The 17072-nt window shown below is 38.6% G+C and overlaps 1 protein-coding gene across 1 annotated transcript in view; it reads left to right on the forward strand.

Moving 5' to 3' along the window:
- Window positions 1–17072, forward strand: part of LOC119424494 (C-Jun-amino-terminal kinase-interacting protein 1) — a 55578-nt gene that overhangs the window by 17679 nt on the left and 20827 nt on the right. Inside the window, exon 3 of the mRNA XM_037691982.1 lies at window positions 13508–13765. Within this exon, the coding sequence (XP_037547910.1) occupies window positions 13508–13765 (258 nt within the window). The remainder of the gene's footprint in view (window positions 1–13507; window positions 13766–17072) is intronic.

The following is a 17072-nucleotide window of genomic DNA, read 5'->3' on the forward strand; positions in this document are numbered from 1 at the left end:
ATCTATCTATCTATCTATCTATCTATCTATCTATCTATCTATCTATCCATCTATCCATCTATCCATCTATCCATCTATCCATCCATCCATCCATCCATCCATCCATCCATCCATCCATCCATCCATCCATCCATCCATCCATCCATCTTATTAAACAGAGAATATCTCTGAGCTAAATGTAGCATGTTCTTTTCTACCATCAGTGTAAAACCTTTTTTTATTTTAAACAAGGTTTTTGAAAGAGAATGAACAAAAGGAGTCAAAATGATGAGAACAGTGACAAAAACATCAGTAGCAATGGAAATTTCCGTGCATCTGTCCAACCTGTTTTTTTCAGTGTTTCCAAAATGTTGTTTTTGGTCTTGTGGCAGAGTATGAGAATTGCTAGGTTAGTATCTTCGACATAGATAGCTTGTGTTCTATTGTTGCTTCAAAGGGTTCCTCACTGGGTAATGTCTCATTGGGCTTTGTCTGTTGGAGAGTAATTGTAAACTTAAAGTGGCCACATAATAGATGACTCTTTTGGTGCAGTCTCACTGATTTTGGAGTGTTTGCATACACGTGACCAGCAAACCAAACAGCTGCTTTTTGCCCAGCCAGTTTTTGATAAGATATATCTAGTTTCATGTTAACAACTTGAAAAACTATATTCTAACCCAAACACTCTGCCCATATCTTACCATGTGGGAATGTATTTGTACATTCTGGAGACTGCTTGGCAAATGTTGTTTGCCAGCAGGGCCTGTTTTAGAATCTACATTTACTCAAATTAGATACCCAACATCTTTTCTTGGTCACAGGTTCCTCAACAAGAGTTTGATTGGTCTCATTTGACATTCTCTTTTGCATTTTTGACATCATAATCAAATATTACTGAAAAAAAAAAAAGTTATACAAGTATTTTACATTTAAAATAACATCTTGGAGGCCAGATAAGATGTCAACGAGGGTCACATTTGGCCCCCGGGCCTTGAGTTTGACACATACGGGTTAGAAACAAGCTCAACAATTCTGTGAATATTTTGTTAGAATAGTTGTCAAACACATTTTTTGAAAATGTTCAACATTCAAGCAACAAGCGTTGTTAGCCTCTGTGACTCAAGCAAGAAAAACTGAAAACCGGTGAAAGTTGAAGGCATTCTGAAGATTGCCTCACGAACGCTGTTCTTCATCTAGTGACAGCTCAGTAAGATGTTACTTTTAGCACTCTTATATTTGCTTATGTTTCTGTTCTCTGTGTTTATTTTTATTCATTCAGTTCAATGGAGCTGCTTTCAGCAGTGTAAGGAGGCAGTAGATTATATAGTTATTGTTTTGTTTCTTTCGTTCTTTATTGATTCATTTTGGCGATCCCTGCATGCATGACTAAGGGTGCATTCACACCAGCCCTGTTTAGTCCACTTTAATCAAACTCTAGCTCGATTTCCTTGAAAGTCCGGTTCGTTTAGGGAGGTGTGAATGCGCCATCGAACTCTGTCACGGAACAAAAAGGCGAACTCTGGCCCGGGCTAAAACCTAGGTCTCGGTCCGGTAGAAGTGAACTCCAGCGCGGTTCAAGTGCAGTGTGAATGTAAACAGACCGGGCCCCGCTCCGCAGGGTAAACAAACACACATTTCTCTGACCTTATATGGAGCTGTCAGCTGCCTTGTGTGAAAAACAATATTCTCCGTAGTCTTCTGTCTCATCTTCTGCTCATGCTAAGTCCATTTTTGAAAAATGACAAACTATAACTCCTAAAACTGCTAAAACTTGATGCCACTTCGTTTTTATTTTTATTTACAGAAGAAGAAGAAGACGTGTCTTCAGAGGTTTTTGTGTCGTTTCTTTCAGTAGTTCTTGGTGCAGTGCCCCCACAGGTGAGCGGGGGAATAGGTTGGTTCAACAGGTTGACTCGACTGCACAGTGCAGTGTGAATGCAAACTCACCAGCTCAAATGTAAACAAAATGTCATGAATATTGGTCCCGAACCGAACCGAGTCTACCGGACTATCTGGTGTGAAAACGACCTAAATGACAGTATAGACATAGTTCAGTGGTTGTAAAATTGGGATTTTACTAAACATTAGCTGTAGTTCTACTGTAGTACCTCTCTCGCACAGTGATCGCTGGACATGGGCACCAGTGACCCCCGTGACCCAAAAGGAAGGAGCGGGTAAAGATAATGGATGGATAGGTGGATGGATGGAAGGGAGGATGGATGAATGAACGAATGAATGATTTATACCCAGACATGTTTCTGTCAGAGAAGAGTTCTCATGAAGGTGTCAAAATATAGCTCTTGCTCTCTTCAGATGGGTTAGAGCAGGGGTGTCAAACTCACTTACTAAAGGGGGATCAGCCAGAGAATATATGTTGGATGAATGTCTCTAAATGCATTTTTTAAAACTTGTTTCTGTATTTTTAGTTAATCAAATAATTGTCATTTCTTTAACAAGATAAAATGCAGGTGCACTATTTGTCTTGAATTTTTTGTTTGTTTGTTTGTTTGATAAAGCTCCAAATGTTAAAATAAATAAGAATACAGTCTTGTTTTAAGAGACCAGAAGAATAAAGTAAATTAAATCAGCGTGCACATGGCCGTTCTCATGAGGGGTTAATGTGAAGCAGCTGAAGTCGAGACAAAGACATAAAGAGATTTAACGTGCCTCAGAGAGATGAGATGACAACATGTATCATCATCACTGCAGCCACTCAAGGGCAGAGTGGGAGACGAGAGTGCTTCCATGCATACATGTAGGGGTGAAGGGAGTCATTTGTCGTGTGCAAAGGGTTGGTGGAGTGAAATGGCAGGGTAGGGTCAGAGAAAACAGGCACTTACATGGAAGTGACTATAGTGACTGTTTCATCGACCCAGGTGGACACAAGTGTTTTTTTATCTGCCGGATCATAATAATTTTAACTGCAGTATGTTATACAGTATATAGTATGTACAGTAAGTGTTTATGTAAGTGTTTCTACTACAGTGGTGCTCTACTTACTGAGACTCATCTGTTTAATTTTTAAAAACACTTATAAGGTAGGTGACGTGACAAATTAAGATTTGCCCAATTCAATTTATTAGATGGTGTATGTTTTTATACAATTTTTCTGTTCATAAAACCTGTGATTACAGCTGCTTTAGGACCTTTAAAAGAAATTATTATTTTTCCATTCACAAATTGAAATACCACATATATATATAGTATGTGTTCATTCGTCTGTACCGGTAGCAAAATGTCTCATGAATCACTGAACAGATTTGACCAAAGCTTTACAAAAGTAGCCAGTCCGATTCCAAATAGCCATCACAGCAATGGGATCTTTGCGAACAGTCAGTTTTCCAGACATAAAGCTAACATTTGGTTTGGTGGTAGCTGAAACTGCTCCACAACATATACTGTAAATGTTTCTTGACACACAGGATTTGTGTTTAAAGATTTGCTGAATATATGTAGGTACATGTACATACATGTATGTTTGTATGTGTTAGATAACCTCATGTTTCATTGCTTCAGTTTCAGTTCTGAGATAATATAAAATTGTGCGTGAGGGGGCTAAATCGTGTCATCTGGACCAGTTTCTTTAAGTGAGAAACGTTTTGTCTCCCATCCAGAGGACTTCCTCAGTCTATGGCATGCCAATCAGATCTTTTCAGTTCAGTTCAATTCAGTTTATTTCTTTAGCTCCAAGTCACAAATGAAACCATCTCAGGACACTGAACAGAAACATTCATATATAAAAATAATAAGTTAACAAAAACATTCATAAAAATAACAATTTAACATCATCTGAGGAGCAGATCTGCACACAGGAATGACAGATCTGGATGGATGGCCATCCAGGAAGTCCTCTGGATGGGTACAAAACATTTTTCACTTAAAGAGACTGGTCCAAATGACACAATTTAACCTTTTTTGTTGGTCTTTTTTTGGTAAATAATTACCTTTATTTGCGGTTTTATTTATTTATTAATTTTTGTATCTTGAGATCTATGACATCATCAAATACTCGAGTTCTACTCGGGTTTTATTATGTTAATGTCGAGTTTAAAAATTATATACTCGTTCAACCCCTACTGAACACATTTTACTGATGCTTTAATAAAATAAACACTGAATGCACATCTACATCTGATTACATTTTGAACTAATTTTAACTGATTTCACATTGGCAGTCACAACCTACTGATTCTTGTTAACACCAAAATTGCTATAACTTAGTTGCTGTTAAAAATAATGAGCTAACATTTGGGGTGGTGAATGGTGTACATGCATAGGCGTCACAACCATTATATGTGAAGGGGACAAGTCCCCCCCACATAAAAAAAAATGTTTATTTGGACCCCCCCACTTTTACTATGAAACATTAGTTCAGGCAGCGCAGTTTCTCTTTCTTTGTGAATGAATCCATTCCACTTGATTAATAGGAGAATTCTCAGGCCACTAAAACTCCACTCCAGGTTTTCCTGGTTACCTCCAACTCTAAACACAGCAGCCTGTTGCCACGGTCACAATATACGGTGGTCACAGAATATGGTGTAACACCTGCAGTGTTTCTGTGCGTCTCCTACTGTCTCGACATAAAACGCGCACATGTGGAGGAGATGGAGACGCCTCTGTGCTACTCGCTCGCCAGTTTAGTATGCTTAGTGTGGGCAGTTGTTGACCCGATGGCTGATCATGAACATATATATTAATGTTAGGAGGAGAGAAGTGCAGCGCTACGTCTGTAGCATGTTAGCTTAGCAGTAACTGTGATGCTGGAAGATGCTGCAGGTGTAAGAGACGCTGTGTGTTCAAGTGCATTAAAGTTGAAATATCTTTAAAAGTCCTGGTTTGAATGGTTCTGAAGTGTCCAAATTACATGGCCACACTGATGGAACATGCCTGCGTAAAATCCCGGAGATTTGATCCATTTTGCCCACAGCATTTGAGTCTGGGTACTCGAGGCACGAACCAAGCCTTCATAAAGGCAAGCAGCATGAGCGGGTCCCAATTTGCTGCCGACGACTTCCTCAGTTGTGGATAAAACCAGCAACCAACCATCCGAATCCAAAAAGCAGGAACCAGTTATCGTAAATCCAATTATATATGTGTCCTTAAAATCAACAAACGGCAGCAGAAATAGACACATCATCAAGTCTTCCAAGTCGATGAGCTATTCAGCTGCGTGCGTGCCAACAGGGCAAATTGGCTCACCTAAAGCCTGTCTTCTCTTCGAAGAAATGTTATCAATTGTGTTGAGAGACAAACTGATCAAAACAAGTCCATAATTATGGTTCAGAAGATATGCAAGAGAGGCTCAGAAGCAGTTTCACAGACAAGATAGAGCAGCAAAGCAAAGCGGAGAGGGAGAGGAGGGGAAAGTGTCCGACCTCGGCAAGAGCAAGTGGTGAAGTGAGGGTAACTGGCCTTTTTGGTTGCTGCACTCGGACTCTGGAACCAGATACCTCAGGACTTCCGCACCATCACTGATTTGGGCCTTTGTAAATCTATTCTTAAAACTTTTTTATTCAGGCAGGCTTTTAATACCTAGTGTCTGTGGCATTTTTGTACTTTTTTTGTTTGTTTGTTTGTTTTAACTTTTGTACGGTCAAGCACTTTGTGCACCTTTTGGCGGTTGGAAATGACTAAATAAATGTTAATTGATTATGGAATAAATCAAAACTTTATAAAATTCATAGTTTTATTTAACAAAAATCTTTAGAGCCCTTTAAAGTCTAACAAATATTCTTTGATTTTTTTTATTTTTTTTATTTGGTTGTTGATATCAGCTTCAGTTTTAAGAACATTCAGCATTTTCCTGTGATGTACTGTTTCACCCATTTGTTGTGCTTTTCCTGTTTGGACTGTTTCGATTGGAAGAGAATGATCTTCAGGGCAGCAGTTTTGCTGTAGCTGCTTATACCCTTGTCTCCTAGCAACAGGAGGCAAGGCTCTGTTAAAGGGACCAGTAATAACTGACTGCCATAAAAAGACATGCAACAGAACGGTCTGCATTACTAAGTATTGACATTTTTCGTGGGTGAAAAGGTGAAAAGCAAAGGAGAGCGAGTGGATTAAAGGAGTAAAAAGGTGGTAGGATGGCTGTCAATAGGGAATGTCTAAATGTCTATTTAGCACATAAGATACTATAAGGTTGTATCTGGAATGGCTAGATTGAGGGTAGATGTTATTCTGGTTTTATGAAAAATAACAAACAAGAAGCTTAAGGACAGAAAGATCAATGAACTAATGAATGAATGACTGACACAACAATGGGCAGGTCTTGAATGGGTAGACTGATGAATGGGTTGATGATGAACAGATTATGATAGGTGCTGGAGTGTGTTTTTGACATCCAGGGCATAGTAAATCAAAAAACAAACAAACAAAAAATAAATAAACAGCTGGACTACCATTCTGTTGTAGTGTTTTCTCAAATTATAACAATATATATATATTGAAAGTGTGGAGTTCCAAGTCTTTAAATTGCATGAGATGATTCTCAATGTAAACTACTTTGTAGATTCACACTCATGCCCCTCACAAACATAAAATCAATAGGGTCTTTGTTTGTCTGGCTCACATGCATGAAGCTGGGGATTAATGTGAAACTCAATGGGTATTAACTTGTGCTCTATTGTCGGGTGTAGGCCCTGTTTACACAACATCAATTTTGATTGAAACGGTAGCTTTTCTGCTGTGGTTTGGCTGTTAGCATACTGAAGGCTTTTAAATCCAGGTCTCAGAATGACTGTTTTTGGAAAGCCCCCCCTGCAATGTGTTAGCTCTACAGGCAACTGCAGTCAAATTTTTTTCTGAGCTTGCACAAGTAGATGAACAGCAGTAACAATGGAAGATAGCAGAGTGCTTTTTGTCCTACTCCCCCTTTTACAATGTGTAGGGGCAACCCAAACTGATTCATTCAACCTTTATGTAGACAGGTTAATCCCATTGAGTCTTGAGGACTCATTTACAAGAAAGACCTGATTTCAACAAAGAATGATGACAACAGGGGACAAGAGCGACAACAATAGACAATAATAAAAGAGGCATACAGTTTTTTGTTGATGTTTTTTTTACAAATTAAAATAAGATGGCAAAAAAAAAAGGAGCAAAAACAGAAAGATTATAAGGGGAATGTAGAAAACTAAAAGCAGGAACATGTTTGCATTGGTCCTTGGAAGGAGTTCAACAGATTCTTAAAGCCACTTAGAGGGGTCAAGGTCGAGAGCTTCAGATCTTTTTGCAAGATATTCCAGGAAACAGGAGCGGAGTAGGAGAAGGCCCTTTTGCTGAGTTCAGTTCGCACTGAGGGAACACTGCAGGTAATAATGTCCTGAGAGCGCACGTTTTAGCTGCACTCACGCAGAGACATGTAGGAGGAGATGTATGAAGGCAGCAGACCAAGAAGTGATTTAAAGATGAAAATGTACCAGTGGGAGAGTCTGCATGAAGTTAATGATGTCTAGTTAAAGAGTGAATACAGGGTGCAGTGGTAGGTACGATATGTTATGAATCTTAGTGCACCATGATAGACAGCATCCAACATCTGCAAGGTGCTTGTAGGAACGGTCATGTAAATAATGTCACCGTAATCAATGGAGGGAAGGAAAGTCACAGATACAAGGCGTTTCCTAGCATTCAGAGTTAGACAGGATCTATTTCTGAAAAAGAAACCCAGTTTAACTTTCAGTTTCTGTACTAGATTTTCCACGTAGAGCTTAAAAGAGACATGCGAGCCGACCAAGATACCCAGATATTTATAGGAATCAACAAACTCAATAGGGACACCATTTGAGGATAAAATCGGAGGAAGAACTGCTGGGACCGACTTCCTGTTTGAAAAAAAGCATCCCTTTGTTTTTATCGGCATCTAAGACAAGTTTTGAGGCGGAACAAATCTGACTGGATGATGTCAAATGCAGATTGCAAAAACTGGAAAGCCTTAGCAACTGTTTTAGCTCAAAAATAAACAACTGTGTCATTAGCATAGAAATGTAAGTATGCGTCAAGGATGCTCTGACCTACATCACCTATGTAGATTGTAAAGAGGGTGGGTCCTAAGACTGAGCCTTGTGGTACCCCATTGTTGACTGTTAAATAACTGGAGGAAGTACCATTATGTTGAACACATTGCCTCCGGTCTGAAAGATAGTTAGGGAACCAACCAATGGTGTGATCTGATAAACCGATTTCTGAGAGCTTATGACACAAGATGTTATGATCCACAGTGTCAAAAGCTTTAGACAGGTCTAAGAAAAGTGCAGCACAATAATCCTTAGCATCCAATGATTCAAGAACATCATTAAGAACCTTCAGTGAAGCAGTCGTTGTGTTCTGTGTTGTTTCCTGAAACCAGATTGATGTGGAGGTAAGATGTTAAATGAGTCCAGGTAATTTGTGATTTGAGAGTTTATCAGTTTTTCTAGAACCTTGGCTAAAATGCAGAGTTTAGAGATTGGTCGATAGTTGTTCAGTGAGGTGGGGTCACCTCCCTTCAGCAAAGGAAGAACAAAGGCTGTTTTCCAAGTGTCTGGGATGGAGTTTTGTCTTATGGAGAGATTGAAGATGTGGGTCACAGGGACTGTGATGATATGAGCAGCCAGCCTTAAGAAATAAGGTGGAAGTTCATCAGGACCTGCAGATTTTTTAGGGTCAAGATCTTTTAACGGTTTATTGACCTCACTGACTGAGAACGGAGAAAAAGAGAAGGTGTGATTAACTGAGGATTGACTTGTAGGAGGGATTTGATTTGTAGAAGTTTGGTTATTAAGTGAAGTGGCTGATTTTCCATAAATAACTGTGTGAAATAAAGAACCAGAAGCAACAAAATGTTTGTTGAAACTGTTCAGGATCTCGTGCTTATTTGACACAGGAACCGAGTTAACGAGAAGTTGTGATGGGAGGTCAGATGATGGGGCCTGCCTGAGAGAGATTTGATGGTTTTCCAGAATCTTTTAGGGTCATTTAGATTTTTGGAGGTCTGAGATAAGAAAGAGTTGTGTTTTGCGGCTTTGACAGCAGTTGTGCATTTATTCCTCATCTGCCAAAAACTCAACCAATCAGTGTCTGAACCAGATTTTCTCGCTGCGGCCCAAAGATGGTCTCTCCTGTGCAGGAGGTCAGCTAGCTCTGGAGTAAACCAGGGGCTGCCTCGTCCCTTTATTCTGAACTGAAGAAAAGGAGCATGTTTGTTCACAAAATAAATGAAACTATTATGAAAATAATAGTTTAAAATAAATCAGGATATTACGACAACAATAGACAAGGAGGAGATGTAAGAAGGCAGCAGACCAAGAAATGATTTGAAGATGAAAATGTACCAGTGAGAGAGTCTGCATGAAGTTAATAATGACCAGTTAAACAGTGAATACAGGGTGCAGTGATGGGTACGGTAATTACAGCCAGTTTTGAATCTTAGTGAACCATGATAGGCAGCATCCAGCTAATAATAAGTTAAGCTAAGTATAAGTCGCATCAGTCCAAAAATGTATAATAAAGTGGAAAAAAACATAAATGCGTCACTTCGCCATATAGGTCGCATTTATTATGTGTCACCGCTGACCACCCGGAAACATGGGCCGGTGTTGTGCCAAAAATTGATTGGCTGTCAAATGGCAGCCGTGGGAGCATGCTCGGGAGGACTTTAACAAGGATTTAACAAGATTAACACTTAAAAAAAAAAAAATTTGTTTGCTCAACATTATAGCAAAGGTGTATCTCAGTTGAACTTTTCTTTAATAAATGCACTTTATTGGTCAAATCAGCTGCATTTCACCTGTGCGGCGTGGCAAAATGCAGCTGGTTAGACATTTGCTACAAGAGTTTTGGAGCGAGATGAAGCTGGCCTCTGTGGCAAGCCAGGTGTCTCGTTAAAAGCCACTTTTACCTATTAACGAGACACTTGGCTTGCCATATTACTCAAGTGCCCTCTAGCAGCTGAAAATGGTAGTGTTCAATATTTTCCATGTCAGAATGAGTGAAATCATCAGATCTCAGCCAAAAATTGAGTTATAAATATGGGGGGAAAACTTATATTATTCGCTTAGTGTATAAGTTGCAGGACTTGCAAATTTATGAAAAAAGGTGCAACTTATACGATGAAAAATACTGTAAATGTTTTACTGGATGTCTCATTGAAAGCCTAGCAGCAATTTTTCCAGATATCCAATAATTACTGTTTATATAGGACAGTTCTTTTGATCAAGCTTCTCCCTTTTTGTGCTTCTTTGCCAGTCACAGCACACACTATATTCATTTGTCTAAAGGGCTGCAGAGAGTTAAAAATCTGACCTCCTTCACTGTTTAAAGTGGATTTTTCTTAAGTTTGAGAAAGCACTATTTATGTTAGACAATTTGTTTTTATTACAAATCTTTGGATAATTGTCCAGCTTTAATGTTTTCTACGCCATAGTGGTGTTTTGACTACACATCATATCCATAATCTGATGTTAAAAAAGGCATTTAAGAAGCATGTGAAGTTTTCTAATGTTACCTGAGGACAAATACTGACTTGAAGCATTCAGTTCCAGTCCCAACGTCAATGGCCTTTTAGTTGCCTGCTCACATACAAGCTTCTTTCTTACTGAGAAAAAAAAAAATCTGGATATCCTGGATGAGTGTCTCACCGCATACAAATGTGCTTGAAGGCGACACTTAGCCAACAGAAGTGGATTAACCTTCATTCTGTGCATCTGCTGTGATTTAGCTTACTGCCTTTATATGTAAAGACATGCTGATAAGCACTTTGCTGTACTTTAAATACAATATATATAATAAAATGTTCAAAACAATGTGGGGTACATTTTTTTATTTTTTTATTAGGATGAGTAAAATGTAAGTTGCTGTCAGCTGTAGTGAAATATTATAAGCTTATTAGTCTGAAACTCATTACATCTTATTTTTTGGAATTAAAGATAACATATTATTTATATGTGTAGTCTGATTTATTTTTTATTTTATTGTATTTTGTGGCTGGACTTTGCATGTGAAGCAAAGAGAGTTAAAGACCATAATGGGCTTAGTGAGTCTACGTTGAAGCCAATAGGAGTTGGTGCTGCTTGTGCCTGGTGGCCTGATGGTAAATGGAGCAGACCGCTCTCAGTGCCCTTTGACCTAATGTTTCTGGCAAAAGGCTCTTGAGTGTCAGTTGTTTCGATCTAGGCAGAAATGCTAAAATAAAGTGAACATCATATCAGAAAAATATTCTCCTTGACCTTGGTCAAAAACATTCTTACAATGACATTTGCGAATCTTAAAAATATATAATGTGTTGAAATATAATTTATTTTCTAAATATCTGATGGTCTGAGTATGAATAAGTCTAGGTTGAATTAAAAATGGTCAATAGGAGTAAATTTTTAGGGAGGAGAAAGGCAAATAAGCTAACGGCCCAATTCAAGTATTTTATTTTATTTTTTGCATGTTTCTCTTATTTTTATATGTTTGCAAGTCATCAACATTGATCATAATAATAATTTAAGACTTTGAAATTTTTTTTTTTTTGTATAGATTCCATTAAAATAAAATAAAAATATTAAAACAAATAAACCAAAGGAATATTGATGTCAATTTATTTCTATAGCACATAAAAACAACAAAATCTGACCAAAGTGTTTTACAATTACTGTTAGTCCAATTTAAAAGAGAAAAGTAAATAAATAAATGACTTAGCCAACCATCAGTAAGTCTTCAGGTATTTTTGTGGAGAAAAGTAATATATATTAAAATGATGAATTATAAACGTAAAGTTATGTAGGTTAACTGAATGTGTCAAAAAGACATAGGTAATGACAAAAAATGCTAATAAAATAAAATATCACTATCTTTAATCAAGACAACACACAGACACATACACTTATATTTTTTCATTATTATAAAGGGATACGAAATGACCAAATCACTTTGACTAGTTTCCTGCAGATAACAATGGCAGATGCAAATTAGTACACATGACATTTCTAACATGTTTTTTTTTTCCTTCTAGCAACTTGACAGATATTTAATTAGCTTCTCCTAGCAATCAGTCAATCTGTGTTAAAAATAAGTAACACATCATCAACACATAAGTTATTAATGTTTTGTCGTGGCACAATAACTATCTGTTAAAATCTTCTTTCAGCTTTTCCACAACGAGTGATCCTCTTCCGTCTCTGTCCTCTGCATCCTCTGTCCTCACTCCAACTACCTCCATGTCCTCTCTAACTGCATCCATATATCTTCCTCTTTGTCTTTTCCCTGGCAGCTGCATTTCTAACATCCTTCTACCAGTATACCCACTGTCCCTCCTCTGGACATGTCCAAACCCTCTCAGTCTGGTCTCTCTAACTTTATCTCCCAGTTGTTCAACCTGTGCTGTACCTCTGATGATCTCATTCATATTTCTTCTCCAGCCTTTTCTCTCGTAAGGAGAACCTGAACAACTTCATTTCTGCCACTTCCAGTTCTGTCTCCTGTCTTTTTGTCCATGTCTCTGTCTTCAGACCATAAAACATAGCTGGTCTCACCACTGTCTTGTGAACTTTTCCTTTGACCTTTGCTGACACCCTTTTGTCACAAATCACTCCTGAAACTTTTCTCTATCCACTCCATCCTGTCTCAAATCTCTTTTTCACCTCTTTACCACACTCACCATTTTCCTGGACAGTGAACTCCAAGTTCTCGAAGTCCTGCACCTTTGTGACCTCTGCTCCTTGTAGCCTCACTGTTCCACCGGCCTCCCTCTCATTCACACATGTACTCTGTCTTACTACTACTTATTTTCATTCCTCTTATTTCAAGTGCATACATTCACCTCTCCAGGTTCTCTTCCACCTGTTCCCTGTTCTCACCACAGATCACAATGTAATTTGCAAACATCATAGGCCATGGGGATTCCTGCCTGACCTCATCTGTTAGTCGGTCCATAACCAGAGCAAACAAGAAGGGGATCAAAGCCAATCCTTGATGCACTCCCACCTACACCTTGAATTTGTCTGTCACTCCTACAGCACATCTCACCACTGTCCTGCTGTCCTCATACATGTCCTATACAAGTATCTCATACTTCTCTGCCACACCAGATTTCCTCATGCAATAACACACCTCCTCCCTCGGCACCCCTGTCATATGCTTTTTCTAACAAAGACACAATGGAGTTCTTTCTGATCCTCTCTGTAGTTCTCCATCAGCATTCTCAAAGCAAAGATGGCGTCTGTTGTGTTTTTTCTAGGCATGAAAACATGCTTCTGCTTGCAAGTTGTCATCTCCAATTTTTTCAAATTGTGACAGAAAGCATTACAAGACAATCTCAGGAGCAGAAAAAAGGAGTGCAAATTCCTTCTCCAAAATCTCATGTAAATATGATCATTTAGAGAAGTGGAGTCTATAAATAGTTTCTCTCTGTTCTTCTCTTTAAGCAGCTCAGTGATAGTGTTGTTGCTGAAGACAAGAGCAGCTTCTAATTGGCCAGTTCAATCTCCTCATTCGAGGCGCACAGTTGCTCTCTGTCTCACTCTCTGTTTCTTTGCTTTGACTGATGCCCATTTCCCTCCAATCTCTGCAGGGCTGCATGAGGCGAGGAACCAATAGCATGTCAGGGAGGGTGGAACTGGGAGCCGTTGGCCAGCTTCAGGCAGAGATGTTGCATTTGGAGCTTATCGACGGTGCCGACAGTTACCACGGCGATAAAGAGTCCTCAAAGGCATCATCTGTTGGCCCCTCAGCAGTCACCAAGGAGCCTGCAGCATCTACCACCATGGACACTTACCGGCCCAAGAGACCTACGACGCTTAATCTCTTTCCAATCGTGCCACGCACACAGGTATTGTCTGAATTAACCTTACTGACACACAAGCACAGTTTCTGATAGAAAGCTGAATACTGACACAAACGAATCATATTATTACAACATATAATTTCTGTATGTCTTCCTTTTTGATTTATTTTTCTTAGACAAAATTGCTTTTGTTCTTTTTTTAATGGAAAGAAAAATCAAACTGACAAAACCACTATTTAGCTCCAGCTGTTTTTCTGACAGGATGTGCTTTCTGGACTGAACAATCGCTTCAATTGTCAAGAAACACATTGTTTTGTTTTGTTTTTGCCCTTGGTGCCCGTCTCTGTTTGTGCTTACATACTGCCAAAGCTTGCGACTCTCTGGTTTCACCCAATATGTTATTATATGTTAGAACTTAAAGCAAGAATGAAGACATTTTGTCTACAAAGTGTGGTTTAGGTTCACCTTTAAGACTTACCTTGCATTTGAGGTTTAATGTTTCAGAATCTGATGTTTAGAATAAATGCATGTGCAAGACAGAGTACAGTAAACATGAAATAAACATTTCCTTTTGTTTTCTAGAAAAACACATTAGATCAAATAAAGTGACAGCCTTATTCAAATGAGAATGTGCAGATATTTGTGTCCACAAATATTAGAAATCAATGAAAAATAGAATAGTTTTCATCTGGTTAGGTTTAGGCTGCAACGATCCAGACTTTAGATCAGTCAATTTTATTTTTAATTCAACCTTTATTTATACAGGCTAACCTCATTGAGCCACGGGAACTCATTTGCAAGAGGGACCTGTTCCAGACATAACATATAAAGTACAGCCAACAATAAGAATAAACTACAGTAAAAATGCAGTTAAAATAAGAGTAGTGTACACAACAGTAAATCAGGGTGCCATAAAACAGGATGAAATAGTAAAAACAAGAACATATTTGCTTTGATTTTTCTATTGACATTATCAAATGTTTGAAACCCCTTAAAGAAATCAAGGTGGACAACTTCAGTTCTTGTTGCAAGGTGTTCCAGGTTGCAGGAGCTGAGTAGGAAAAGGCCTTTTTTGCCAAGCTCTGTCCACCATGAGTGGACGCTGCAGGTAATGATGGCCCGAGAGCGCATGTTGTAACTGCACTGATGACATGACATGTGGGAGGAGATATAAGAAGGTAGCAGACCAAGGAGGGATTTATATATGAAAATGAACCCGTGTGAGAGCCTGTGTGTAGATAATGATGACCAACTGACCAAAGAGTAGAGGATGCAGTGATGGGTATGGTAGTTACAACCAGTTATGAATCTTAGTGCCCCATGTCAGACAGCATCCAACATCTGCAAGGAGCTGGCAGGAGCAATCATGTAAATAATGTCCCCATAGTCAATGGCTGATAGGAAGGTAGTGGTTACAAGGTGTCTTCTGGCATTCAGAGTTAATCAAGATCTATTTCTGAAAAAGAAACCCAATTTTAAATTCAGTTTCTTTACCAAGTTTTCAATATGTGGTTTAAAAGAGAGCTGCGGATCGACCAAAATTCCTAAGTATTTTTAAGAATCTGCAAACTCAATAGGAACACCATGGGTGGAAAAGATAGGAGAAAGAGTTGCTGGCACCGACTTTCTGTTGGAAAACATCATCCCTTTGGTTTTGTCAGCATTTAGCACCAGCTTGAGGTGGAATAAGTCTGTCTGAATGATGTCAAATGCAGAATGTAGAAGCTGGAAAGCCTTGGCAAATGATTTAGCTCAACAACAAGCAACAGTGTCATCGACATAAAGATGCAAGGATGTGTCAGTGATGTTTAGACCTACATTATTTATATAAATTGTAAAAAGAGCAGGACCTAAAACTGAGCCTTGCAGCACACCATTGGTGACAATTAGGTAGCTAGATGAAGTACCATTATGCCGAATACTTTGCCTCTGACCTGAGAGATAGTTTGAGAACCAGCCAACAGTGTGATCTGAGAAGCCAATATCTGAGAGCTTGTGGCATAAGATGTCATGATCTGCAGTATCAAAGGCTTTGGACAGATCTAGGTAAAGTGCAGCACAGTAGCGTCCAAAGCTTCAACAACATCATTAAAAACCTTTAGCAAAGCAGTCATTGTGCTATGTTCCAATAATTCTCAGTTGGGTCATCTGGACAGTTTCTTTTTTATAGAGACGTTTTGCCCTCTATCCGGATGGCTTCATCAGTCAGAGGAGTTCCAGTAAACTGTTTACCCACCAAGCAGTTTGCTGGCTAACATTCATGTATGAAAGAAACTACTTGTCCTGATACATGCTCAACAATTCAGGTAGATGCATCTAACAAAGTTAAGTCAGATCCTCTGGACAGATTCTTGTTGAAACGTTTCATCTTTAATCCAAAAGACTTCGTCAACCTGACGAAGACTTAAGCCAAAGATGTAACATTGTTAGAAACACTACTTGGTTTGTTAGTATGGTATATTTTCTGAAAATAATGGTACAAGTCATGTTTTGTGGTGATTTATTGAAAAAGAAATAAAGAAATATGAAATAAAGAAATAATAAGATTTGATGCTATATAGATTGCAGCAGTTCCAGCAAAGCTCAATGGGTCTGCAGGGGTTGTGGTCCAAACTGGACAGAGCGTAGAGTTTATTAGGTTTACAGCTGTGTGGCTCTTGATGTGTGCAGTCCCAAAGCAAAAGCCAATCAGTCTCTCCGAAGCTCTTACGATCAGCCATGAAGCCAGAAACACACAATGACCTAGCTGACCCATTACCAAATGTCTTAAGATCCAGCAGTCAAAATAAAACTTTATTTACAAGTACCGGTAATCACATATTTTCATTCATAAGGATTTTTTTTTTTTTTTTTTTACAATTAGCACAAACATACCAAAGTTGTTGTTTTTTGAGTCAACAACTTGATGTAGTTTTTCATTCAGATTTTTTTTTCTTTGTGTGATTTTTTTGGCAATATTTTTTTAATCCAAGACAGAGATGCTTTTGTGGAGTTTATCAGACCTTCTGTTTGACACGTGACCCATGGGGCATTGTTTACAGTGGACTCCAACTCATTTTCTAGCAGCACAGTTTATGAACATGACCACCCAGTTCTATATTTACCCAGTTTCCATTAGACAGAAGCAAGACACTCTGATTGTTTGTCCTTCCTTTTGCACATCTGTGTGTTGTGTGAGCTGCCAGAGCAACACAATAAAAACACACTGTAGCTGTTTAAAAGTGTTTGTCTTTGTAAGTCTTTATGTCCAATTGTTTTCTCTTCTCCTGCATCAACTGCAACAAGTCTACTACATATTTGTTTAGCTATCTATCTATCTATCTATCTATCTATCTATCTATCTATCTATCTA

This window comes from Nematolebias whitei, chromosome 2 (assembly GCF_014905685.2).
Source record: "Nematolebias whitei isolate Nwh7 chromosome 2, NemWhi1, whole genome shotgun sequence".
NCBI lineage: Eukaryota > Metazoa > Chordata > Actinopteri > Cyprinodontiformes > Rivulidae > Nematolebias > Nematolebias whitei.